At 38.0% G+C, this 25,213-nt stretch overlaps 1 protein-coding gene across 2 annotated transcripts in view; it reads left to right on the top strand.

Annotated features, from left to right (window-relative positions):
- Window positions 1–23,554, top strand: part of piezo2 (piezo type mechanosensitive ion channel component 2) — a 125,879-nt gene extending 102,325 nt beyond the window's left edge. For both annotated transcript variants that reach the window (XM_023335477.1, XM_023335478.1), the window contains 21 exons: window positions 421–541; window positions 1,694–1,774; window positions 1,906–2,072; window positions 3,750–3,943; window positions 4,481–4,654; window positions 4,781–5,395; window positions 6,404–6,662; window positions 6,794–6,973; window positions 8,021–8,333; window positions 9,544–9,676; window positions 10,994–11,141; window positions 12,045–12,256; window positions 13,012–13,170; window positions 14,256–14,403; window positions 15,236–15,424; window positions 17,722–17,829; window positions 17,971–18,164; window positions 19,558–19,677; window positions 19,889–19,962; window positions 21,103–21,301; window positions 22,337–23,554. In XM_023335477.1, the coding sequence (XP_023191245.1) occupies window positions 421–541; window positions 1,694–1,774; window positions 1,906–2,072; window positions 3,750–3,943; window positions 4,481–4,654; window positions 4,781–5,395; window positions 6,404–6,662; window positions 6,794–6,973; window positions 8,021–8,333; window positions 9,544–9,676; window positions 10,994–11,141; window positions 12,045–12,256; window positions 13,012–13,170; window positions 14,256–14,403; window positions 15,236–15,424; window positions 17,722–17,829; window positions 17,971–18,164; window positions 19,558–19,677; window positions 19,889–19,962; window positions 21,103–21,301; window positions 22,337–22,589 (4,041 nt within the window). In that variant the 3' untranslated portion in view covers window positions 22,590–23,554. The remainder of the gene's footprint in view (window positions 1–420; window positions 542–1,693; window positions 1,775–1,905; window positions 2,073–3,749; window positions 3,944–4,480; window positions 4,655–4,780; window positions 5,396–6,403; window positions 6,663–6,793; window positions 6,974–8,020; window positions 8,334–9,543; window positions 9,677–10,993; window positions 11,142–12,044; window positions 12,257–13,011; window positions 13,171–14,255; window positions 14,404–15,235; window positions 15,425–17,721; window positions 17,830–17,970; window positions 18,165–19,557; window positions 19,678–19,888; window positions 19,963–21,102; window positions 21,302–22,336) is intronic.
- Window positions 23,555–25,213: the final 1,659 nt, after the last annotated feature.

Here is a 25,213-nt window from a genome sequence, read left to right as displayed (position 1 = left end):
AATTCATGTTTTGATCTTAAGTTTTGTAGGACGAGAAACAGGAACGTCTCTGTCATAACTCAGTAAAAAACAACTTTTTAATTAAAGTTTTAGATATGGAAAAAATATTGGATCAATGTGTTACTTAGATGTCATGTTTTCTTGTCTTTCCCATTTTGAAAAGTGGCTGACAGATATACATCATATTTATACCCAGTGGAATAAATGTCCTTTAATTCGATGTTTCAACTTTTTTATGACACTTCAGCGAAATCTAATTTATATAAAGGCTTTTTAGAAATAATTACATGTGAATCCAGCGTAGAGAGAGAATTATTGTTTCATTGGTGTTTGAAACAATAAATAAATGTTTATTTTCTTCTCTGTCGCTCCACCAAAACCGACCCGGTTGATACTAAACGGGTCTGCTCTGCTCTGCAGTTTCTTTACCAGGCCTGGATCACGGACCCCAAAGCTGCTCTGAAGGCGCGAGCCAAAGACAAACGCAAGTTTTGGAAGAAATACACAAAAAGAGTGAGAGGCAGGAAAAGCAAGAAAGATGGTAAAGCTGTAATTCTTTGCTTTTGATTCTTTAATATTTTAATGAAACGTTGCTGAACTGGAAAACTCAAAAATGTACATTCTGTGTGACAAACTCCTTATGGTTTGTAAGTTTAAGAGATAAAATAGTTGTGTTATGATAAAAAGTGGTGCAAGTTTGGTTTTGACTGCTTCAAAGAAGAGCAGCAAAAGCAAAAGAGGTGGATTAGCAGTGCCTGTAAACAACTGATGATGTCATCCAAGTCGTGTTTTTGTAGAATATCTTAAATATCGAGCAGTTAGCATGTCATAAAACTAACATACAGCGACGGTCTTCAGTCAGAGGCTTCTTGAGATTCGTTGTGAGACTGACTGCTACTGCCCACACATGACAATCCACAACTGTTTAAATCACATGTGTCAAACTCAAGGCCCGGGGGCCAAATTCGTCCCGCCACAGCTTTTAATGTGGCCCTCTACATTCTAGACTAAACACCAAGTCTGCTTAAATATCATGTTACCAATCAAATCAATGCAGATTTTATCTGTTTTCTGCCAAATCATATCAATCAGTCGCTCCAGTTTCTTGAGAATTATCATGGAAATTCACACAAAATCAACAAATCCCCACATTTGTTTTGCACTAATAATTGGGAGTTTATTGCAGATTTTGCTCAAAACTGTCAAAAACTTTCTTACTTTTACTAAACAGCTGCCGCAGCCTTAACTGATGTCAGATTATAGTTCATGACCTGTACAGCGAGTAATAAAAAGTCACATTTACCGTCACATAAATAAGTGCAAATATTTCCATATTAGTGCGTCAGATACAGAGTCTGGAGGAACTGAAAAGATGTTTAATAATATTATTTAATTTTAAGAATTCATTGATACTTTAACAGATGGTGAACAGGTTTTATTAATACATTCTGGCACAACCGGCCCTTTAAGAGCATTCATGATCTTGATTTGGTCCAAAACAAAAATGAGTTTGAGAACCTGATTTAAATAATATAGATACAGTTTTTTTAAAATAACATCTTAAGAGACATAGAAGTAAGTAGGTAATTTATTAAAAAGGTAATCTTTTAAAAATAATTAGTGAATATAAAAACTGTAAATGTGTTTTTATTTTTTGCTGAGCCGTTTTGAGGCATTGGTTTTATTTTTTTAGCAGGTCATGTTGCGATCGAAGTGGGGGAGCTTTCTGATGGGCAAGAGACAGGAGAAGAAAACAAAAAGTCTGCTGGTCCAGGTACGTTTTTCCTCATTTAACCAAATAATTTAGCCCACTCGTCCTCCCTTTCTTTTTATTTCTCTGTGTTGTGCTGCAACGTTTCCCCTTTAACTGGTAACATGCGGCTTGTGTTGCTTCGTCTCACGCAGACAACATCATCAAGCGGGTGTTCAACATCATAAAGTTCACCTGGGTGCTCTTCCAGACGACGGTGGAGAGCTTCACCAACTGGATGAACGACATGTGCAGGGAGTACATGGACATCTCCACCGTGCTTCGCATCGAGCGCTGCATGCTGACGCGGGAGGTCAAAAAGGTAAAACCGGGCTGCACACTAAAAACCGCTAAAAACAACCCAGTTTGGAACCCAGTGCTGGTCAAATTTGGGTTGTTTTAACTCAACTGGGTTGGGTTGATGGCTTGACCCAACATATTTTGATATGGCAACTAAATTGACCATTTTTAAAAGTAGAAATGACCAAAAACTTGGTTGAAACTGAGGAAACGTCTATATTTGGGTTTAAAAAAAAGAAGAAAATTTAAATCCACCATATAAAAACTGGATTAAAAACAATCTGAATATCCTAAAACTACTTTTATTTAGATGTGATACCTATATAAATCCAGCAGAGTTCATTTACAAAAGTAACAGAATATCCAAGTAACAAATAGTTATTTAAAAACTATATAATTAAATCGCTTCATTATTTTACAGCTCCAAAATATGTTACTGCAGAGTAAGATAACATTTCATGTAAAAAGTCCATTTTAAACCAAACTACAAGTAAAATTGTCAGCCATTAAACAAATAGTAACTTTTTCAACATTATTTTTGTTACATTTAAATGTTTATATCAGACAAATATGACCTGAAGAAACACAAAAAGCCGTTTTCAGGTCAGGATTTCATCCATTAAGGGGGAAGAAAACTTCAAACCAACTTCCTGAACCTAATGGTTGTGACGATCTGAGTCAGATTTTAGTCTGTACTTTGACTAGGCCACTTCAGAAATGTCATTTAGTGGTGTGGTTTTTTTTTTCTAGCTTTTTAAAAGTGGACTTGCTGGTGTGTTTTGAATCATTGTCCAGCTAAATATCCCAAATGAGTTTTAATTTAAGGCTACAAGCATAGACCGAATCTTTTCCTGCTGGATTTTCTACTAGAAATCAAAATTTATTCAATTAAAATCAAATGACTTTATTTTACCCCAAAGGGTATTTAAATGTTGCCTTAGCTCATATCGTCAGATTGGATGGTGATGCTGTGGGCTAGAAGGATTTCCAGTACCAGTCTGTCTCGCAGCAAATCTGAGGAAACCTCTGGAAAAAAATCCAGACTGATGTCAATTATTTGGTTTCTCTCCTTTTTTTGTTGAGTTTGGGTCACAACTTGTTGCTTATTGGGATCTGTTAGCCTACTTCATGTTGTCAAACAGATACTACATTCAATAAATCACAATATTATTGAAAAGTCCATTTATTTCAAGAACTTTATCACAAATTGAATTATGTTAAATAGATTAATTACTCACAAATTATTGTTTCAAAGCCTATGAAGATTTTCTGCTTAAAGTTAATTAAAACATTTACAGTTAGAAATTAATCTAAACATTTTTAATACAAAAATTTATCCTTTATAAAAAGTATGTTTAATATCTTCCTAAAGGTTGTCAATTTTTAAAAGTTTAATCTGATAAATGAGACTCATAATTTATTGAATATGACTGTATTTAAGTTATTTTTCTGTCTAGCAATAACCAGACCTGGATGTGGTTATTAAAATTAAACAGAAATATTTGATTAATCACAGCAGATTTATGATTTAAAAAGGGGGAAATTATGTTTCAGATGACCTTTTGTATTTGCTCACGATTTATTTGCCTGATATTAAAAATTGATTGGCAATCTAAAGTGTGAGAGAAATGCAAAAATAAAGATAAAATATGTAAATCTTGGTTATTATTTCTAAGTTAAACCCATTTTGTGACTCCAGGGCAACGTGCCGTCCAGAGAGAGCATCCATGTTTACTACCAGAAGGCCATGAGGCTGAACATCTCCAGGCAGGCCAGCCTGGACCAGCTGAGCGAGGACGGGTCCATGTCCGGCTCCACCAAGGGCCCAAAGAGAAGGAGAGCCTTCCCGATGGAGAGCCAGGACTCCACGGCCTCCAGAGACAGCATGTCCAGGTACACAGCGCCACACGCTGGAAACTTTGATCATCACATCCTCTAAAAACCACAGAAAATAAATTAATTCCTCATGTTTAATTTCCACTGCCTTTATTTACCATGACAAAGAAAATAGCTGAGAGGTTTTTTAATATTTAGAAAATAAACGTTAGCTTTATTGATATAAATACACAGTAATACTACTTAGTTGAATAATAATTGTCTTTTTGTTTCCCCAGATTACTGATTTAGACATGTTTTGGATCATATTAAACATTTTATAGCGTAAATTCTGCATTTATGCTTCATGTTATGCTTGCAGTTTTTGTTCATAATATATTTTAGGGGCGACTGACTCATTGTAACTTCTCTGAATTTTAAAGCTTTCAAAAAGCTAAATAAATAAATTTTGAATAAACTTTTTATCGAGAACTAACTTTTAAAAATTCACTTTTTGCACATTTTTGTATTAGTTTTTACCATCATGCATCGTTCCTGAACATTGTCTGTCCTTGTCACTGCTGCTCGTCATGCCATCCCATCACTGCCTGCCAGTGCCTTCACGGAGGCCACCACCCTGTTTTCCCGCCAGTCCACTCTGGAAGACATGGACCCAATGCCGGAGAACATTCCCAAAACCAGTCAGCGCCCCAGGCCCAGCCTGCGGAAGATGTACAGCATGGACATTGCTAATTCGTCCATAGACAGCAGCAGCAGCGTCGTATCCAGGTTCGCCATTTCACTCACATGCTCACCATCGCTGCATCTCATGACTGTTTTCATCAAGTTCATTGCTTTTAAAGGTTGTTTTTTTCCTGTAAAATAAATAGTTTTTGTTTGTTTCCCCCTGTTTAGTGAAACGACTCAAAGCGTCATGATCTACTCCAGACAAGGAACCACAGACACCATCGAGGAAGTGGAGGACGAACAAGATCAAGGAGAAGACGCTCAGCGTCCCGCGGACAATCAGGAAGCAGAGGAGACGCAGCGTGAGGAGGTGAACGTTGAAGATGATGGTAAAGAGCTGCGGCAACCTGATGAGGAAGTTGGAGGAGAGGAGCAAGAAGTAGAGGCTGCTCCCTGCGACTCCTTTGGCCCAGATGAGGGGCCGTCCGCCAGGCAGGACGACGCAGAGTCGGCTGCCTCATCACGGGAGAACAACTCAATCAGCGAGAGCGAAGACGTAGTCGGACAGCAGGACTTCTCGCAGACGGAGGACCAGGCCGTCATGCTCTACACCCCTGATACGGACGCTTCTAAAACGTCCGACACTGACGTGCCGCCCAGCTACAGCAAGGCGGTGAGCTTTGACCGCCTGGAGGTCAGCAACGACGAGAGCGACGATGAGAGCGACTCCTACCGGAGGCGGCGGTTGGTCATGACGTCCGACAGCCGCTCGGACAGCAGGTCGGACATCATGCTGCCATCGATGACCACCGAGCTGACGGCCAGCGAGCTGCTGCTCAACAAGTAGGTCCATTTGATCAAAAATTTATATAAACAGTTCACTGCAAAAATATTCATCCCTTTGAAGATCTAACTAAATCTTACCAAGTATCTCTGGCCTAGATTAGTGGAAATATCTTAGAACACTTGAAATACGACAAAACTAACAAACAAGTAACTTTTAGGCAAGACATAAGACCTGGTTGTAAGTCAAAAATTACTTAATATTGATGCAAAAGTACTAGTTGTAAGTTAAATAATCTGCCAGTAGAACAAGACATTTTCCCATATTGTAAGTTAAAGTGTCTCTGGTTCGTTTGAGTAGAAAGTCCGGTTCTTTTTGACGGCATGAATGTACGATCAAACTCTGATATCGACCAAAACATCAAACTCTGGTCCACCTAAAAACGTATGCCTTGGTTTGGTTAAAGTGAACTCTGGTGCGGTTTGAATGCAAATGTGAACTCCAAGCGAACTGAAGACCGCATAAAAATCAGGAAGTTAACTATAGAGCAAAGCAATCTGGGTAAAAACAAGCTAAACAAAAATGGCTTGGGTCTTATACTAAAGACAATAGAGAAACTGCTGAAATCTGATGCTACTCCATTTTTGTTTACATTTTGTGAAGAAGGAAGTTGCACTCATGTCTTCTTCAGAGGTTTTTGTGTCGTTTCCTTCAGTGGCTATTGGTGCAGCGCCACCCCAGGCGAGGAGGGGAACAGGATTTTCAGAGGATTTAATTCATTTTACAGTGCAGTGTGAGAGTGAAACGCACCAGCTGAAAATAGAACAAATGTTGCAATTCTGGTCCCCAATCGAACAAAGTCTCCAAGACTATCTGGTCTGTAAACACCCTTACTGTCTCCAAGCTGGGTTCGCCTGATTTTTAGGATGTTTTTGTCAGTTTTCAGTGTGAGGTCTGGTTTACCCCCTTCTCTTCTCCTATTCCTAATTGTTTAGATTTTGACCTTTATGCTTCGAGTATCTAAGCCCAAGTTCCCAGGTTTTTCATGGCCGCCTCTCTGCGTTCAGGATGTTCTACGACGAGGAGCTGGAACAGTCGGACCATTTCTACCAAACCCAGCCGCTGATCCTGCAGTTCTGCTACGCCCTCTACAACATGCTGGTGGCCCACTCCGAGTTCGTTTGCTACCTGGTCATCATTATCAACCACATGGTGTCGGCCTCCTTCGTCACCCTGGTTCTCCCCATCACCATCTTCCTCTGGGCCATGCTGTCGGTGCCGCGGCCCAGTAAACGCTACTGGATGACGGCCATCATCTACACAGAGGTAAAAACACAGAAACGGTGATGGATGCGTCTTCATGATGTTTCATTTTCTAGATCATCTCAAGGAGGTGAGAGGATTCCTTTAGTATTTATTTCCTGAAGCTTAAATAAACTCATCTGTTTCCCCTCCAGGTCACCATTGTCATCAAGTACTTCTTCCAGTTTGGCTTCTTCCCCTTCAACCAGAACAAGATAGACAGGAATAAACCATATCATCCTCCCAACATCATTGGGGTAGAGAAGAAAGACGGATACGTCCACTATGACCTGATCCAGTTGCTGGCTCTGTTCTTCCACAGGTCCATCCTGAAGGTACCAGCAAATGGAGACATAGAAAGTGGTCTTAACTGGTGAAACTGAATTAGGGGGCGTGCTGTGGTGGCGCAGGGGGTTAGCACGCCCCACGTTTGGAGGCCTTAGTCCTCGACGCGGACGTCGCGGGTTCGACTCCCGGACCTGACGACCTTTACCGCATGTCTTCCCCCCTCTCCACACCCTCCTTCCTGTCTGTCTACTGTACAAAAAATACGAGCCACTAGCGCCGCAAAAACTCTTCGGAGAAAAAAAATGGAAAAAAAGAAAAGAAAAGAAACTGAATTAGATAGAAATGTTTGACTAATACTAAGATATTTACACTAGAAACTAGAAAACAAAAATACTTGTAAAATGTTGTGTTTTGCAGTGTAAGTGGTGTTCTTTCAGCACTTACCTTTCCGAGTCTGTATACTAAAGTTAATCGATTACTAAATTAGTTGACAATTACTTCAGTAATTAGTTCAATAATTAATTAATCACAATTAATTTGATTAATCATTTCAATGCTTCATTACTGCTCTGCACTGCAAAAATACAAAATCTTACCAAGTATTTTTTGTCTAGTTTCTTGTGTAAATATCTTAGAACAAATAATTAACAAATAACTTGTATACATAGGATATAGGAGCTTGTTTTAAGTAAATAATTGCTTAATTTTGATTAAAAATACTAGGTCCATTGGCAGATAAATTCACTTATGACGCGGGAAAAATGTCTTGTTATAAGTGAAATAATCTGCCAGTAGAACTAGAACTTTTTCATTAGTATTAAGGAATTATTGACTTAAAACAAGCTCATATATCTTGCTAAAAAATGTCTTTGTTAGTTTTGACTTATGTCAAGCATACTAAGATATTTGCAGTAGAAACTGGGCAGAAAATACTTGGTAAGATTTTGTGTTTTTGCAGTGTTTAGTATTCTTTCAGTTACTGGCCTTTTTTTGAGTCTGTATACTCCAATTAATAAATAATCAATTACAGTTATTTCATTAATCGGTGCTAATTTGAAGTGTCTTCATCCGGTTGCTCTCCTCCTCATCCTCAGTGTCACGGTTTGTGGGACGAAGACGACCCCAAGGAGAAAAAAGAGGCGGCTCGTCAGAGTCAGAGCGAATCTGAGGACGAGGGCAGAGACAAAGAGGAGAGCGAGAAGGAGTCGGAGCCGGCCTCATCGCTGATCAACGAGAGGAGAGGTTCCAACCACACCTTGAAGTCCATGACCTTTGGCACTTCCATTGATTCAGGACAGGTCCAGGTTCATTACCCGCAGCCGCAGACGTACCAGAGGCGGAAAAGCTCCAGCGGAGGCTCGCATGTTTCCTACCGATCTCGAGGTTCTTCTGCAAGATCCAAGAGAGGTGAATCATGTCTTATTTCTGCCAGCTTGTTTGGCATCCACACTTATTGACATCTGAGACGAACATAATCAATCACTCAACAAGTTTATGTGTATAGCACATTTCAGCACCAAGGCAATTCAGAGTGCTTTAAATCATAAAAACACAAAATACATCAACTGAGACAATTGAAAAAAAACAGTAAATATAATATTTTGCCAAGTTCCATCATTATACATCAAAATGTTGGTTAATCTTTCATTTATTATGGTTAAAAAGCAGCTCTAAACAGCTGGGTTTTTAGACTTGATTTAAAGAAACTCTGTGTTTTGGCTGTTCTGCAGTTTTCTGGAAGTTTGTTCCAGATTTGTGGAAGCTGTATGCTGCTTCTCTGTTTGGTTCTGGTTCTGGGGATGCAGAGCAGAACCAGAACCAGAAGACCTGAGCGGTTTGGAAGGTTGATACAATATAAGTAGAATATTCTTTACATATCTGAGGTTTTTTGAGTGAACGTTCACATTTTCAAACACATTCGACCTTGTATGTGTTCGTCAGCGTGACCTGCAAACGACCTGAAAGTGCCCCGCATGCGCAGTAGAGGGCGCAATAACGTCTGCGTTGTGAGTCCTGCCAACTGCCATAAAGAAGAAGAAGTGCTCCGTGTTAGCATCCATGTTTGCGGAAGTAAACATGGATGCTAACGGTGGAGCGTAGCTTATGATTTTGAAGTTGTTGTCCGATCGGAGCAGCATATTAACAACTTAATCCTCATTATAATCCCCCATGATTGTTGTTTTTTTTCCCGCTTGTGCGACTCAGGACGCAGAATAGTGACGTTTATCGAGTATCGATACGTCCAGGTCGAATTCATCCGACCTGGACGTATCGGATATCCAAGTGGCCTGGGTCGCATTCGAAAAAAAATCCGGCTTGTGTTGTTCAGACTGTTGTGAAAATATCAGATACAGATCGCATTAAGGCCAAAAAAATAAAATAAATATTGGATTTGGATCACTTCAGGCTGAGTGTGAATGCAGCCATATTACCACTTGTACTGTAATCTGTCCAAGTTATGTGAAAAGTCAGGATTAATAAAGCCAAATTATTGACACATTTTAGCATTTGCATAAGCTTTAACCTGCGTGTTTTCCTGTTTCCAGACATGATTTTGAAGATGAAATCTACATCGTCACGGATCATTAACTGCTCAAAATGTAAATTGCTCCCACAGGAAGTACAGCTTCCCGCCACAGCAGCCACAAAGATGGCAGCCAGGCCAGCGTCCAGCAGAAGACCCGCAAGCAGATGATCATCGAGAAGCTGAGGGAGCAGCTGCTCAAAGCAAAGGCTTTCGCCATAAAGCGGTATGATGCCGCGCCGTTTCACAGAAACTGACTCACCGCCCGTTGGTTTCCCGTGGCTCTGCCACATTAGCAGAGCTTCGTTCAGAATATTCCTGTTGAGTGATGCATCCCGTCCTGCTAAAAGCTTTTACCAGGCACGTGCAGAGGGGGGGCGAAGGGGTTTTGAGCCCCGGCCCCTTTTATCCTTGATGCCCTAGTGCTCTTTTTGAGTTGTTGTTTTTTTTTCAAAATAATTTTTTTTATTTTTTAAATCTGTCTGTCAGAAGGCCTGCTTGTGCCCCTCAGCTATAATATTTAGCTAAATATAATAATTTAACAAAATAAACTAGTCTGGCTGCCCTCAGTCTAGTAATGACTCTCAGAGCCTCCATGTTGTTCAGACTCCGGGTCCAAGGTGAGGAGGAGGAGGATCTGTGTCCTCTAACTGTCAAATTATGGGCAAGAATATTTTTTCATACACTGTTTTGTAAATAAAAACATAGGTCTGATGTTGATGTTAGAAAAACTGTTTCTATTTATACTTTTGTAATTGTCCTTGCAATAGCGGGCCAAAACCCGCCTCACCACTAAACTCAGAAATGCTTCGGCTGCAGAGAAACTTGTGACTTTAACTTCATTATTCTGCTAAAGGCCCGGTTCACTACAGGCAGTCTGAGTCGGTCCCACCGACAGATAGAAAGAATGTCTGTCTTTATATCAGACATCCTGATATAAGATACGGTGCTGAAATGTCACCGCGAGTCGCGGTGCAGCTCAAAGCCCCGGTACCACCTGGTACCACCTGATACCACCCGGTACCACCTGCTGACTGTTGGCTCTGCTTCTCCTTAACGTTTCTAAAGGTACGCTAAGCACAGTAACGTTGTGTTCAAGCATTTAATTTAAGCAGGAAGGTGATTTACCTTAACTATATTTGTTTGGATTGTTTCAATCTTTTGAATATTTATCATTCCTAATGGCTCAATGAATTATTCATCATCTTATATTTTACATTTACATTAAACATTGTTGTTAAAATTGGGTAATTTTTTTGTTTTGTTCTCAAATTTTGCTATATTTTAGTTTATCTACAGAATTAATATTAATAATAATGATAGATGATGAATTAAAACTGTCTTTTTGAGTTAATTTGTGTTGTTTTTAATCTCCAAAGTTTAAAAACTTACCTTGAAAAATGCTTGAATGTGCTTGATTTTTGCTGTGGGGAGAAAGTACAAACCCTGGATATTTTTCCTGACTTGTTTTTGAAAAACGGACCTCAGTAACTCAGTCATTGATTTTAAATCTGATCGATAACATCTGTTCTGGTCTCTGCAGGTTTTTGGAGCTCTACCTTCCCATGAAGCAGTTCTTCTACAACCTGATCCACCCGGAGTACAGCGCCGTCACCGACGTCTACGTCCTGATGTTCCTCGCCGACACCGTCGACTTCATCATCATCGTCTTCGGTTTCTGGGCCTTTGGGGTGAGTTTTAGATTTTAGATTCTCTTTAAATTACAAACAAAAAAACTGCTTTTATGTTTGCATTTTTACATACATAATCACAATTTTATAACCAGTTCCAGAAATTAAACTGCCTTTTATTTTCTTTAGAAATATATATTTTTTAATTCATTCATAAATAAATTCATTGAAGAAGAAACATTTTTTTTAAATAATTGACTTTAATAATTAACTTCAGTCCTAACAATAAATATCAAAAACTGTGTAGCTCTACAGGCTGTTTACTGTCTATTTTAAACTATTTTATATTGTCATAGAAAAAAGAAAGAAGTTTTTTGCTGCTGTTGATTTTTTGTTTTGTGTATTTTTTAATAATTGGCTGCAAGTATGGATGGATAGAATTTTTTTTATTTAAATCTTGTGGGGGAGTTGTTTTTGTTTTATAGAAAAAGAAAACAAAATAAATGTATTTTTTTATTCCATTTGCAAAAATATGGATATTTTGAGTGATCATAAACAAAGTTTTAGTTTTAAAAACAATTAAACAGTTAATCAGTTAGTTTTTCCACAATATTGTTAAATAAATAAATTACTTTTATTTTTTCACCATTTATCAAAACTTAGAATAAAAAACAAAATCTCAATTAAACATAAATTTCTGAAAGGATTTAATCACAATGTAAATAAAATTGCATTGATGAGGTTGAAAAATGTGATTTAAATGAGCACAAAAACAAGCAAAAGTATGAAAAGATTTCTATGTTTAGTTTAAAAAAGTGTACGAATGATAAATAAAAATATTGTCTGAAAAATGCAAAACTTGGAACAATTTTTTGAAATTTCCTTCATTACAGTGGAATTCAAAGTGTCAGATTTACGGAGACACATTAAATTAACCTTCAGCATCCTCTTCCTCTTCTTTAGAAACATTCGACGGCGGACATTACGTCGTCTCTCTCGGAGGACCAGGTCCCCGGTCCCTTCCTTGTCATGGTTCTGATCCAGTTCGGCACCATGGTGGTGGACCGGGCTCTCTACCTCAGAAAGACCGTCATGGGGAAGGTCATCTTCCAGGTCATCCTCGTCTTCGGGATCCACTTCTGGATGTTCTTCATCCTGCCGGGCGTCACGGAAAAGTGAGAGCGTGAATTTACTCCTGGTGAAATTCATCAAAAGAATTTACGCCCTTGAACATTTTTTCCAGTTCGGATGTAAACTTTCCTCAAAGGTTCTTTATTTAAAGGTGACCTTTTGTGCTTCCTTGAGCAGGTTAGGATATGTTAGGAATGTACGTATGAAACATGTACATTACATTTTAGCACAAAATTGTTCTTACATAATGAGATTTTTAGTTTTGTCTGTTAACTGTTTTAGGGCATTTTATCTCTTTAGATCCAAATAATCTGCTTCTGGCCACGCCTCCCAGCTCAATGGCTGCAAGCAAATTATGCATCTTTTAAAAGCATAAGTGGAGCCTCCTGTACACCTAACAAGAATGCAGCTAGTTTCTAGATGGTAAATCAACAACAAAACACTTGTCCTTTCCAGCAGCCATTGTGCGTAACATAGAGTTCCGCCTGGGTTGCTAGGTAACGGGCTGGGCTGGACTGGGGTTGCTAGGTAACGCTCAATTCCTGTTGAATGTTACTTAATAAACGGAAGGTTTTTGAAACGGCAAATTTTCCAGACACCAAAAAACATTAACTCATCTCCAAAAACTGGCTGAGACTCAAATGGAAGCAAATAAAACCATGCAAAATGTAAATTTAGCAAAATAGGTCCCCTTTAAACATCCTGAATATGTGTTAGGATTAAACCTACTGTTGTTATTTGCCTGATGATGGTTTATATCAACCTTTGCGCCTCTGTGTTCCTCCTCCTCCTCTCTCAGGCGTTTCAGTGAGAACACGGTCGCCCAGATGTGGTATTTTGTCAAGTGCATCTACTTCGGGCTGTCAGCCTATCAGATCCGCTGCGGCTATCCAACCCGGGTCCTGGGAAACTTCCTCACCAAGAGCTACAATTACGTCAACCTGTTCCTGTTCCAAGGGTGAGTCACACTACATCTCTTTACCATATAAATCTGAAGATGTTGTCTTTGGACCTAAAGATCCAGATCAGGGGCGTCAAACTCATTTTCATTTTGGGCCATATCAAAAATCTGAATGTTCTGAAATAACCAGAATGTATGGATAAAACCCATTAAACTGTTAAAATATCAGTTTGTTTCAGCATTCAGTAAGTGTTTCTTAACATAACGTAATGTTTTCACTCTGGTCAGCCCATCTAGAATTTTCTGATTGTTTTTCTGGTTTATTTGCAATTAAAACCACAGATTTCATGGTGCGAATTTAGAAATGTTTGTATGGACTTTTTACGGTATTTGCGCTAATGTGTGGTTTTAAGCATGACTTTTTACTAATCGCCGTATCAATCACACTCTAAAACTTAACATAAGTAAGACTGAGGCGGCAGTCACTTGAACTCAATGCTTTTGGCCAATTTTGAGAAAAAATTAGCAGTAAAAATCAGAAAAAAATGTGGGGATTTGTTGACTTTGTATGATTTTTGTGTGAATTTTGCGGATTTGTGAAAACTGTAGGGACTTATTGATGTGATTTGGAGTCTAGAGGGCCACATAAAAAGCCAGATTTGGCCCCTGGCCCTCGAGTTTGACACATGTGACCTAGAGTCAATACTCAGTCAGTACAGCTGGAAACTTGAGGTCAGGTCTGATAGTGTAGTGCTGAACTCTGATCTGAACCTTCACAGCCACATAAAGACAGTTACAAAGTCGGTCTTCTGTCAACTGAAGAACATTTCCAGGATTAAAGGACGAATATCCCAGCAGGGTCTAGAGAAACTCATCCAGGCATTTATCTTTTGTCGCACAAAACAATTTCAAGGCACTTTGAACTGCCTTGTTGCTGAAATGTACAAATTAACTTGACTTGATCTTGAACTAGAGCGCCACACAAATAGTTCAGATTGCAGTTTTCCTTCTTTGGTTTGAAGTTTTATGTCACATCTTTTATTTTTTCTTAATTGAACAAGCTTCCCTCGTAACTGAAAGAAATGTTTTGTGGGCAGAAAAGTTGAATTCATGTGTGATTAATGTCTGGTTTGCTTGTTCAGTTTCCGCCTGGTGCCTTTCCTGACAGAGCTGCGAGCGGTGATGGACTGGGTTTGGACCGACACTTCCTTGTCCCTGTCCAGCTGGATCTGCGTGGAGGACATATATGCTCACATTTTCATCCTCAAATGTTGGAGAGAATCTGAGAAGGTGTGTTTATGTCTATTGCTTGTGCACAATTCTAAAGTTTTTTCTTCCACTTAATTTTCCACCCGTGTTTTTGTCATGCAGGAATTTGAGCTGAAATACTTACTTCTTTTTTTATTACTAATTTGAGAAAATTCTTTAGTACTTGTCTCTCCAAAAGATTAATTTGTCCCTTAATACATTTCCTTCAGTAGGTTTACCAAAGTGAACACAAAGCAGATTCAGAAAAACGATTTTCTTCATGTTGACCCCACGCAGAGTTTGGGTAGAGTTCCCAAAAACTGTACTCAAGTAACAGTAGCACTTCTTCAACATATTTTTACTGAAGTAAAAGTAAAAAGAAGTCATCTGAGAAATTACAAAAACTATTTGGTAAAACTTTTTCTCAAGTACTCAGTAACTATTAAATTATCAGTCATTTAATATTTAAAAATTACATAATCAGACGAACCAAAATATAAAGTTAAGTGGAAATTTTGGTATTTTAAGGTCAAAAATGACAATAATTCATATAAGTAGCAAAAAAATAACACAATTGGGGAACAGAAAATATTTTCAAATCAGTTTCTTTCAATAAAAAAGTTATGAAACTTTAACAAAACTGCAGGAGTGTGTCTGAGTCTGGTGAGTTTTTGGTTAAAACATGTTTGTTTTTCATTCAGTGGGTAGAAAATCCAGAAATTTTACTCAAGTAAGAGAAGAAATACTTCATAATAAAATTACTAAAGTAAAAGTAAAAAGTACAGCGTAGTAAAAGTACTCCTATAAGTACATGACTTACTTCAGTAAATGTAATTGAGTAAATGTAAGTAGTTACGGCTCTGTCCCTCTGCAGAGATACCCTCAGCCGCGAGGCCAGAAGAAGAAGAAGGTGGTGAAGTACGGGATGGGAGGAATGATCGTGGTGCTGCTCATCTGCATCGTCTGGTTCCCGTTGCTCTTCATGTCGCTGGTGAAGTCCGTGGCCGGCGTCGTCAACGCGCCGCTGGACGTCTCCATCACAATCACCCTGGCTGGATTCCAGGTGCTCTGATTTTTATCGAATCGTGGGATAAAACACCCACAGTCCAGAACATAAGGGCATGTTTTTAATTAAAAGATGTGTATAAAACCTTAAAATAAATTATTTTGTTATGCAGCGGGATAATCTCACACTCCATTTCACTCAAACTTTCAATTTGACTGAATTTAAAACATCCGATTTAGGAAATATTTATTTTTAATATATAATTAATGTAAAATAAATGTAACTTTTTAACTCATAGTTGTTTTGATTGAAGTGTTTTTAGGACAGGTGTGAATGCTGTGCAGTTTACTACAAAAACACAAAATGTAGTGAAATATTTTAGTCTAGTTTCTGGTACATTAAGACAAAACTAAATTACAAGTGACTTTTCAGTGAGATATCAGCTTGTTTTTAGTCAGTAATGCCTTAATTTTGACCAAAACGTACTATTTTCACTGGCAGATATTTTTTTACTTACAACATGGGAGAAATGTCTCGTTATAAATAAAATAATTTTCTGGTGGCATTAATACTTAAAAAAAAAATTAATATTAAGGAATTACTGACTTAAAACAATCTTCTATTTCTTGCTGAAGTGCTAGTTGTAAGTTAGCTTTATCTATTTCAGGTTTACTAAGATATTTGCACCAGTAACTAGACAAAAACACTTGCAGCGTTGGAAGGAGTTTTGTTCTTACTTTTCTACTTTTGCACAGTTGTTCTGATGCGTAACCGTGGCAACAAGGTATTGTTTTGTTTTTTTTTCTTTTGCAACCAGAAGCAACTGATTAGCTACCAAATACCGTATTTTTCGGACAATGAGGCGCACCGGATTATAAGGCGCATAAAGCGAAACAACATACGGTAGTCGGATAGTTCAGACTTTATTCAAATCATTAACAATAACTGTCAATATTACACAAAAAATACACTCACTTTTTCAATCATTCATCTTCTACGAATTCATCAAATTCCTCGTCTTCGGTGTCGGAGTTTAACAGTTGGGCGATGGCGGCATCAAGCAGGTCATCTTCTTGTTTCCTCCACTTCCGTACCATTGATTCATTAATGTTGAATTGTTTCGCAGCTGCTCTATTCCCATGTTGTACTGCGTGGCTGGTGGCCTTGAGTTTGAAATCCACGTCGTAAGCATGTCTCTTAACAGGTGCCATTTTGGGGTTCTTAATTACCGGATGTTGACGCACCGTACGTATCAGGAAAAGTGGTTCGCCACTCCAAAACAAGTCTGGCTAGACAGCATAGGAAGCTGACTCCACGAGGTTTCTGACCAGCAGCTATTGTGCTTCGACAATCAAGGGGAGTGACTTCGTTGCTTACCAAAGTCGTAATAAAACATACGGTACACTGTTCATACATAAGGCGCATTGCCGATTTTTTTGCAAATATAGGGATTTTATGTGCGCCTTATAGTCTGAAAAATACGGTAATACAAATAATTGAACAAGAGGCCTCATGGATGCAGAGCAGGACCCAAATCAAATGTCTCTGCCTGACTTTCTAACCAAACTGCCAGAGAAATTTAAAAAGAAGCAGCAAAAGCAAATGAGGTGGATTAGCAGAGGTACTTATTCAGGACATTTACTGTGGAATATCATCTCTGCTGCTTGGATACTGAACTGTAAGCATGTCATGAGTCTTATGTCAGAGGCCTCTTTAGATTTGTTGCAACACTGACTGCTACTGGAGCGTTACTATCCATTACAACTTCTAGAATAAACTAGGATGATATAAATTACGACATTTAATTACCCTTTGGGATGAATAAAGTATTGTTGAATTGAATTAAGCGAAAAATGAGGCAGTTTTATGGCGTTTTACTCGTTTACCTGGGTTGTGCTTTGATCAGATCTTTGTCAGGTTTTCCCCCAGAAAACTTGCCAAGTCTGTTGGTAGGAGCGCTATGGCAGTTATCCAGCAGCCCACTTTGTTTTTGAGTTAAAAACACTTTTGTCAGAAAATTAAAAAATATGACCAGGTAATTATGTTAGACATTATTAACAATACCTAAACAAAAGCTGTAAAGTCATAAAAAAAAGGAAAACTAAAAATAAAAGCTGTTTTTGGACTAATTATAGAGTCCATCTTTGCTTCCACTGTTACTGGTGTATAAAAAACCCCCATGATAAATAAACAAAGGGTGCCTAGCCTGGTGGGGGAGCAAGTAAAGCCTGGAGGTCCGCCAGGCTTATAAACCACTGGGAGAAACCCTGCTTTGTGCAGTCACGCTGACTTCAGCAAATTAAACCCAGATTTTTCCCAAACTTACATTTATATTTAAAATTCTGCCTCCACAGCCCATCTTCACCATGAGTGCTCAACAAAAACAACTCCACTCCGTGAAAGAGGACGACTTTGTCGGATTTAAGACAAAATTTGTAACAACCGACGAAGCCAAAACGAATGTAAGACTATAAACCTACAATATGTTGTATTATGTGTTTAATGTTGCCGAACTGTTTTCAGTCATTCATCTGTTTAAAGTGAAATTTGATTCATGAGTTTCTCCATGAGTTTTAACGGTTTTCACGTCGTTCTGCGGTCAGATGGCCATGCAGTGGCTGGAGAAGTACTTTCCAGAGGATTTGATCATCGCGGAGCTGAAAGGCAGCTCCAACTCCCTGTGGACCATCAGCCCGCCCAGCAGACTCAACCTGATAGAAATGTTGGGATCGAAGGAGAAAGGGGAGAAGGGGGAAGATCAGGAGTTCCTGATCACCGTCTCCTGGACTGTGCAGAGGTAAAATCTGTTACCAAACACAAACAGAAGTGATTAAAGTTGGACAGAAACGAGGGGAAAATAATCAAAAATCCCCCCAAAATATTGACATTTTAAATAATTAGGCCTGTCACTTTAACAAATTTTACTGGACGGTAAAATGTCCTAGACGTTTTTGCGATAAACGATATTATTGTTATTTTGAGACCGTTTTCAAGTGGTATAATGAAAATGTCACATTCTCAAATATCAAACTTCAAATTCTAATGAACATTTAACACTGAAAGTGGAAGACATTTTAAATATTCAAAATACATAAACAAAACATTACATAAAATGAGTTATGACGTCTCAGAAAACAAAGTTGTTCTTCAAAAAAAACAAAAACGCCAGACTGAAGGCCAGTAAAAAGAGAGAGAAAAGAGAAAAACTACAAGTAAAGCAAATGGAAATTATTGAGTTTTTTATAATTCAGGGGTGTCCAGTGTGTGGCTCGGGGGCCATTTATGACCCGTTGGACTGTTTTTGTGCAGCCCTCAATTGCAATTCAAAAAATGATACAAAATTGACCCATTGATGCAGATGGAGACGTTTAATTTGTAATCAGGGTAAAAATTGTTACCAATATTATTTTTTTACAGAGGAAAATGCAAAGTATATCACAAAGCATTCACCTTTTATTAACCAAGTTTAAATAACAGTTTATCCAGAAACTACTACTGAAAAGCCAGATTTGTTGAACCAAAGTCAGCTTTTATTCTCTCTTAAACTTGGCTAAATGTAGCAAACATTTTGATAGAAAGTGACCCAAATCCTGTTATTACTGAAAATAAATTTATTCAAACTGAAAACTGGATGTCTTTCTTTTAATACAACAAACATGCTACATCAAAGTGGAGGCAAATAGCACATTTATGCCAAAATACTTTGAGAGTAATCTCAGAAATTTTCAAGAAAAGAAAAATCAATCTTTAGATTAATATCAAAAATTTTCTACAAAAAACGTGGAAATTTCTAAATTTCAATTGAAAAGTTTTCTGGAAAATTTCTGAGATCAATCACAAAATTTACTATTTTTTATACCTACAGTGGCCCTAATAAAACATTGTAAAAATCGCTTTCAAATTATGGATCTATAATAAATATCGGGCTTCTTCATTTGCTAGATTTTATGTTGTTTGGACACACCTGTTTTAATTTATGATGCGATTAATTGATTTAATGTTTATTGTGACAGACCAGTGAGAACAAACAGGCAACAAGGTTCCAGTTTTGCATTTCTGTGAGCCTTGACTTAATGCTGTCTTTCTTCCTTTCTACCTTTTTTCTGCTTTTGATTCTTTTTTTTTTACGTTCAGAAAGATGAGGCTTGAAGAAAAGTTCCTCACTTTTTACTTTCCTCCTCTGTTGTTAGAAACCTCAGTCTTGGTGCCAAATCTGAGATGGCATCTGGGAAAAATGTGATACCTCTGGAAGAAAGCACAAAGCGGGATCTCGTTATGCTTCTGAATGGGACAGCCAGCCAGTTAAAAGTGTAAGTTAGCCTCCTTCCCTGCAGGTGGCGTCCTCTTTCCCGCTGCAGATGGAAAACCCGTTGTAACTAGGGTGTTTTCTCTGGATTTTTGCAAATTTTCGAGCAGAATTGGCACTGTTAAGCATAATTAACAGAATAAAGAACAACAGTCGCTCCCGGTTTTGCTCCAACAAACGGATCGCCAACGCCGTGTTCTTCTTCTTCTGTGCAGGATGATCCCAGAACTCATTCCCCGCTACATCCGAGCCCCCAGCGACTCTGAAGCCACGCCCGTTGAACAGCTCGGTGAGAAAACTCGATCGTCCTGAAATTACAAGGTTACCTCTAAAGCAAGGGTGTTCAAACTGGGGGTCAAGGGCCATTTGCAGCCCTTGAACAGATTTTGTACGGCCTGTCCGATTACGGAAATTAAATACATTAGGATAAAACTACGACTTTTAAATTAAAATCTACTTAGAAAAATGTCAGATGCAACACAAAGTGATTATGTTTACCAAGCTTTCTGGTTTCCTTCTGTTGTCATGGTAACTAGGACCACATCTACACTAAGGTACGCCTTGATGCACCAAAATCTGCTTTTAAAACTTGGCTAAATACAGAAAGCATTTTCAAATGACTTACATTTTTTTATTGTTGAGAACAGATGAAATATTTTTTCAGTTTTCTTCAATCGAGCCCAAAATAATAATCAACCTGTGTGCCAGGGGTGTCCAAACTTTTTGTCACGTTGGCCAAAATCGAGACGAAAGTATTTGCAGGACAAGAAAATAAAAACCAAAACTAGAATAAAGTCGTCCAACTTTTTGTTTTTTGTTTGTTTATTATATGAAACTGATGTTATTTATCGTACATCTAAACCATATTAAGGATTTCTCTGAATTAAAAGAACTAAACCTAGCTTTTGAATTTTTGGGGCTCGACTGAACAACTTTATTGGATTATAAGAAAAGAACTTGAGTCATTTTCTTTCACAGCCCTTTTATAAAGTAAATAAGACCTGAAAAAATCCAATACTTTGTGTTGTGTTTAATTTTTTCCATTGTAGAAAAATTCTGTTTGTATCTCTGGGATGAATTAGCATCTTTCTTGAATCGCAGTTGGGGGCCACACAAAATCCATCCAGGGGCCACAAATGGCCCCCAGCCCACACTTTGGACACTCCTGCTGTATGCCTTAAAACCAGTTGAAGTTTTGGATCCACAATCCTGTACTTTAAAAAAAAAAATCTGATTATTTTATGTGTGTAAATAAAATAGTTTGTACAGCCTGTCCGTAATTTTTTATTTATTTTAGTTTAAAAAACCCAACAAAATCAGAGAATAGTTAATTCTGAAATAGTCAGTGATTTATTTCTACTAAAATACGTTTTAACTGTAAGTGACCTACGTGTTTCCTTGTTATTTATATGTTTTGTTTTCGTTTCAGGTGAAAACATGTTCAACGTTTCCCTCACTCTGATGCGAGCCCACAACGCCTCTGATCAGATCCAGGAATGGTGGATCGTGAACCAGGTTGACTCCGGGCCCTTAGGCAGCATCGGTATCAAAAACGAACCGGGCCTGAACATCTACGTCTTCAGCGACCAAGTGAGCCCGCCCAGCCTGGGCTTCCTGGCCGGATACGGGTACGCACCGACAAACAGAAACGCCTCCGCTCGCGTTCAAAATGGACGCTCAGTATGAGGAAGAGGAGAAGAAGAAGTTTATTGTTATTGCATATTTTCAGCATCAGTTCCATTCAAAGTCCTTTACAAAAACAAAAACAACTCAAGCACGACAAACTACAGTATAAAATGTTCCAGCTGATATTAACTGAAGGTAATTTAAATGAGATTAGGGAAATATAAAACTAAATGTTGGTTTTCCTTGACATCATAAAACACAAGAATTGAAATATTGTATTTAGTAAAGAGCCTTTATTAAAATTTCCGTTTATTATGTTTCAAAAGCAGATCCAAACAGTCTAGATTTAAAGGCATTAAGTTTCTGCTGTTTTTTTGCTCCAATTAACGATTAATCGATTAGATTAAATTTAAACTTACTTCATTGCCATTGCATGAAGACAAGACAGCAAAATTTGGCTACAAAATGTAATTGCTTGGTTACCGGAATACACAAAAAATACTGAAAAACTACGTGACTATAAATACATATACATATGTACAAGTGTTACTAGTGCAATCACAATAATAATGTTTTTTATTTATAATACCCTTTTTGTCTTTAGATCTCAAAGGGCAGGAAACAAAGAAAACAAGCAAAAGTAATTAAATAAGTGAATAGACGCAAAAATAAGAGATTGAAACCAATATCCAAGAAGAAGAACCAAACATTTAGCTAAAAAAGAAATGTCTTAAGTTCTTTTTAAAGCACTCAATGGATTGTGTTGCCCTCAGTGTCAGTTAAAAATAATACATGAATTAAAAAAAATCTAGTATAAATATACAAATAATAATACAATGCTAAATATGTAAAACCAATATTGAACTTTCAGACAGTCTGATTGGGGGATTATTGGTGTTGAGCAATTTGATGGCTGATTTCAATAATTGATTAATCGCAACTATTCTGACCAATCCAATTAATTGTGATTAATCGTTTAATGTAAACGCAGCTGCTTGACACCGGGTCTAACTGTCCTTCTTGTTGTGCCCGTCTAGAATCATGGGTCTATACGCCTCCGTTGTTCTGGTCATCGGGAAATTTGTGCGCGAGTTTTTCAGCGGCATCTCCCACACCATCATGTTCGAGGAGCTGCCCAACGTGGACCGCATCCTCAAGCTGTGCACCGACATCTTCCTGGTGCGAGAGACGGGCGAGCTGGACCTGGAGGAGGACATGTACGCCAAACTCATCTTCCTCTACCGCTCGCCGGAGACGATGATCAAGTGGACCCGGGAGAAAACCGAGTGACAAACGGAGACGACGCTGAGCTTTTCAGGGGAACTGCGTGAGCACAAAACGGCGCTCAGTCGGCCATGATGCCTCGCAGAAACACTGATTTTAACTTAAACTGGTACATTTTACTTGTTAAGGGTGAAAAGCAGTGAAACTGAGCACAAATCTTCAGCTGCAGAAGTTGTTTCTACTGCTCAGCGTGAAACGTGGCTGCAGCTTTACTGATTTAAGGGCTTTCCACTGATGAGCATGAGCACAGTGAGGACCAGACGAGCTCAATCCCAGACTCTCCAAACAGGATCTGTCGGATCGGGACCGAGCAACGATGGGAGCGCACACAAAACAAAGTCAATTAGTGACAGAGAATCATTACATTTCTTCACACAAGGCAGTCTGAAATGAGAAAAAAATGACTTTCTTGCCTTATTTTGTTTGTATGAGAAGAACTGAACCTGTTCAGAATCACACATCTTTCTCAGGAAGAGCCGTTTTCACCGATACGTTTGTGTTGTACCTGTAGGCTTTAACGCATCTAAAAGAATGTGAGATTGTAGAAAAGGTGAGAACTATTTAAATGGCATGAAATATAAATAGATGGACTGAAGTCAAGTTTGTTTACTGCACATTTGGGAAGGACGGGTGGGGGGGGGTTCTTTGAAAAAAATGAGATCATTGCCAATCAGTTACATTAATTCAATCTGAGTCTTCATCACCCATAAACTCACAGAAAGACAGAAGAAGAAACGCTTCCTCACAAAAAAGGGCTGAGAGACACGAGCCCTTTGGTCCAGACTATGCATTAAATAACATTTTAGCATGACTGAAAAACTTAACTATTGCCATGAATAATTTTCAGAACATGTACATACAGGGGGATCATGTTACTGAAGGGGCCGGGCGCTGAGGAATGATATGTGAAATCGTAGCTGTATATTAAGACGATGTGACAAGATGTGCAAATAAAAGATGTCTTGAAAGGTGGTTTTTTTTTGGTGCTTTGTTTGGAGAGACTGTGGGAGAAAACGATGATGGAAAACAGCTGGATCATTTAGAGGCCACACTGCAAAACCACCAAATCGTACCGGGTATGTTTGTCTGGTTTCTACTGCAAATATCTTGACAAGCTTGAATACTAAGAAGGTTATAAATATAAAAAAGAGAGAAGATACATGAGGAGATGGTTTGAAGTATTAAGGAAAAGGTTAATTTATTAAATCTTTTGAGGAAGAATTTGGGGAGTAAACATAAAGAAATTGATTTTTAAAGAAAACTAAATTATTTCATAGAATTTGATTATAGTAAAGGTGTTTGTGAATGTATGTATGATAAATAGATGGGAAGAATACAAAGTTAGGTATAAGTATTTGTATGTATATATATATTTATAGGTAGAATATATTTATTTTTTATTTATGTTGTTAGAATATATACTGTATATGTAAATATAAATGTATATATGTAGATAGATAGATAATAACGAACCAGTAGGTGGCGGTGATGCTACTAAAAGTTTGTTGCCAACCGCCAGTAAAACCAAGAAGACAAAACTGACATAAGAGCTTGTTGTAAGTAAATAATTCCTTAATATTTATGAAAAAGTAGTAGTTCCTCTGGCAGATTATTTCACTTAAGCGGAAAATGTCTTGCTATAGTGCAGAACTAGCACTTTTTCATCAATATTAATGAATTACTGTCTTAAACAAGCACCTACTGTATATCTTGCTGAAAAGTTACTTGTAAGTTAATTTTTTCTTATTTGAAGAGCACCAAGATATTTGAACTAGAAACTATATAAAAATACTTGGTAAGATTTTGTGTGGCATGGAAGGAGTTTTTCTTTTAGTTCATAAAGCAGAGATTTTAGAGGGTAATTTTTCCATTAAGGAGCAGCAGACCTAGCAAACCAGCGTCTTCTGGGGGACGTAAAAGCTCTCTGGTGAGTCCAGTTTCTCGAACACTGCAAAAACACAAACTCTTAAGTATTTTTTGTTTAGTTTCTAGTGCAAATATCTTAGTTATCTTAAAATAAGACAGAACTGACTTACTAGTAAAGGTACGTTCACACCAAACGCATTTTGAGCTTCGGGCACCTCCGGTTTACATTTTAGGTGGAGTTGCGGCGTTTGGAGCTTTAACATACCTGACAAATAAACTGGTAACGGTAAACAAAAGCTAGAGTGATTTTGACATATCTGATGCGCCCTCAACGCGCCTCCACATAGACTTTGAATGTAAACCAGACGAACGAAACGTGTTTGGTGTGAACGCACCTCGAACTTGATGTGTCGTGGGAATGCACCATAACTTTTCGAGAATTTTTTGGAGCTTGTTTTAAGAAAATTATTCCTTAATATTTATGAAAAAGTACTGCTACTATTGGCAGATTGTTTCATATAACGGGGGAAATGTTTTGTTATACTGAAATAATCTGCAGATGAAACTAGTACTTTTGTTTTTATCAATATTAAGGAATTAGCGCTTATATTTATCTGAAAAGTTAATTGTAAGTTAGTTTTGTCTTATCACTAGAAACTAAACCAAAAATACTTGGTAAAATTCTGTGTTGTACCCATGTGGGAGGATTTTTCCTTTTTGTTCATGTAGAGGAGACTTAGAGCGATTTGTCCATTAAGGAGGAA

This window comes from Xiphophorus maculatus, chromosome 6 (genome assembly GCF_002775205.1).
Source record: "Xiphophorus maculatus strain JP 163 A chromosome 6, X_maculatus-5.0-male, whole genome shotgun sequence".
NCBI lineage: Eukaryota > Metazoa > Chordata > Actinopteri > Cyprinodontiformes > Poeciliidae > Xiphophorus > Xiphophorus maculatus.
This window is presented reverse-complemented; position numbering and strand designations above follow the sequence as displayed.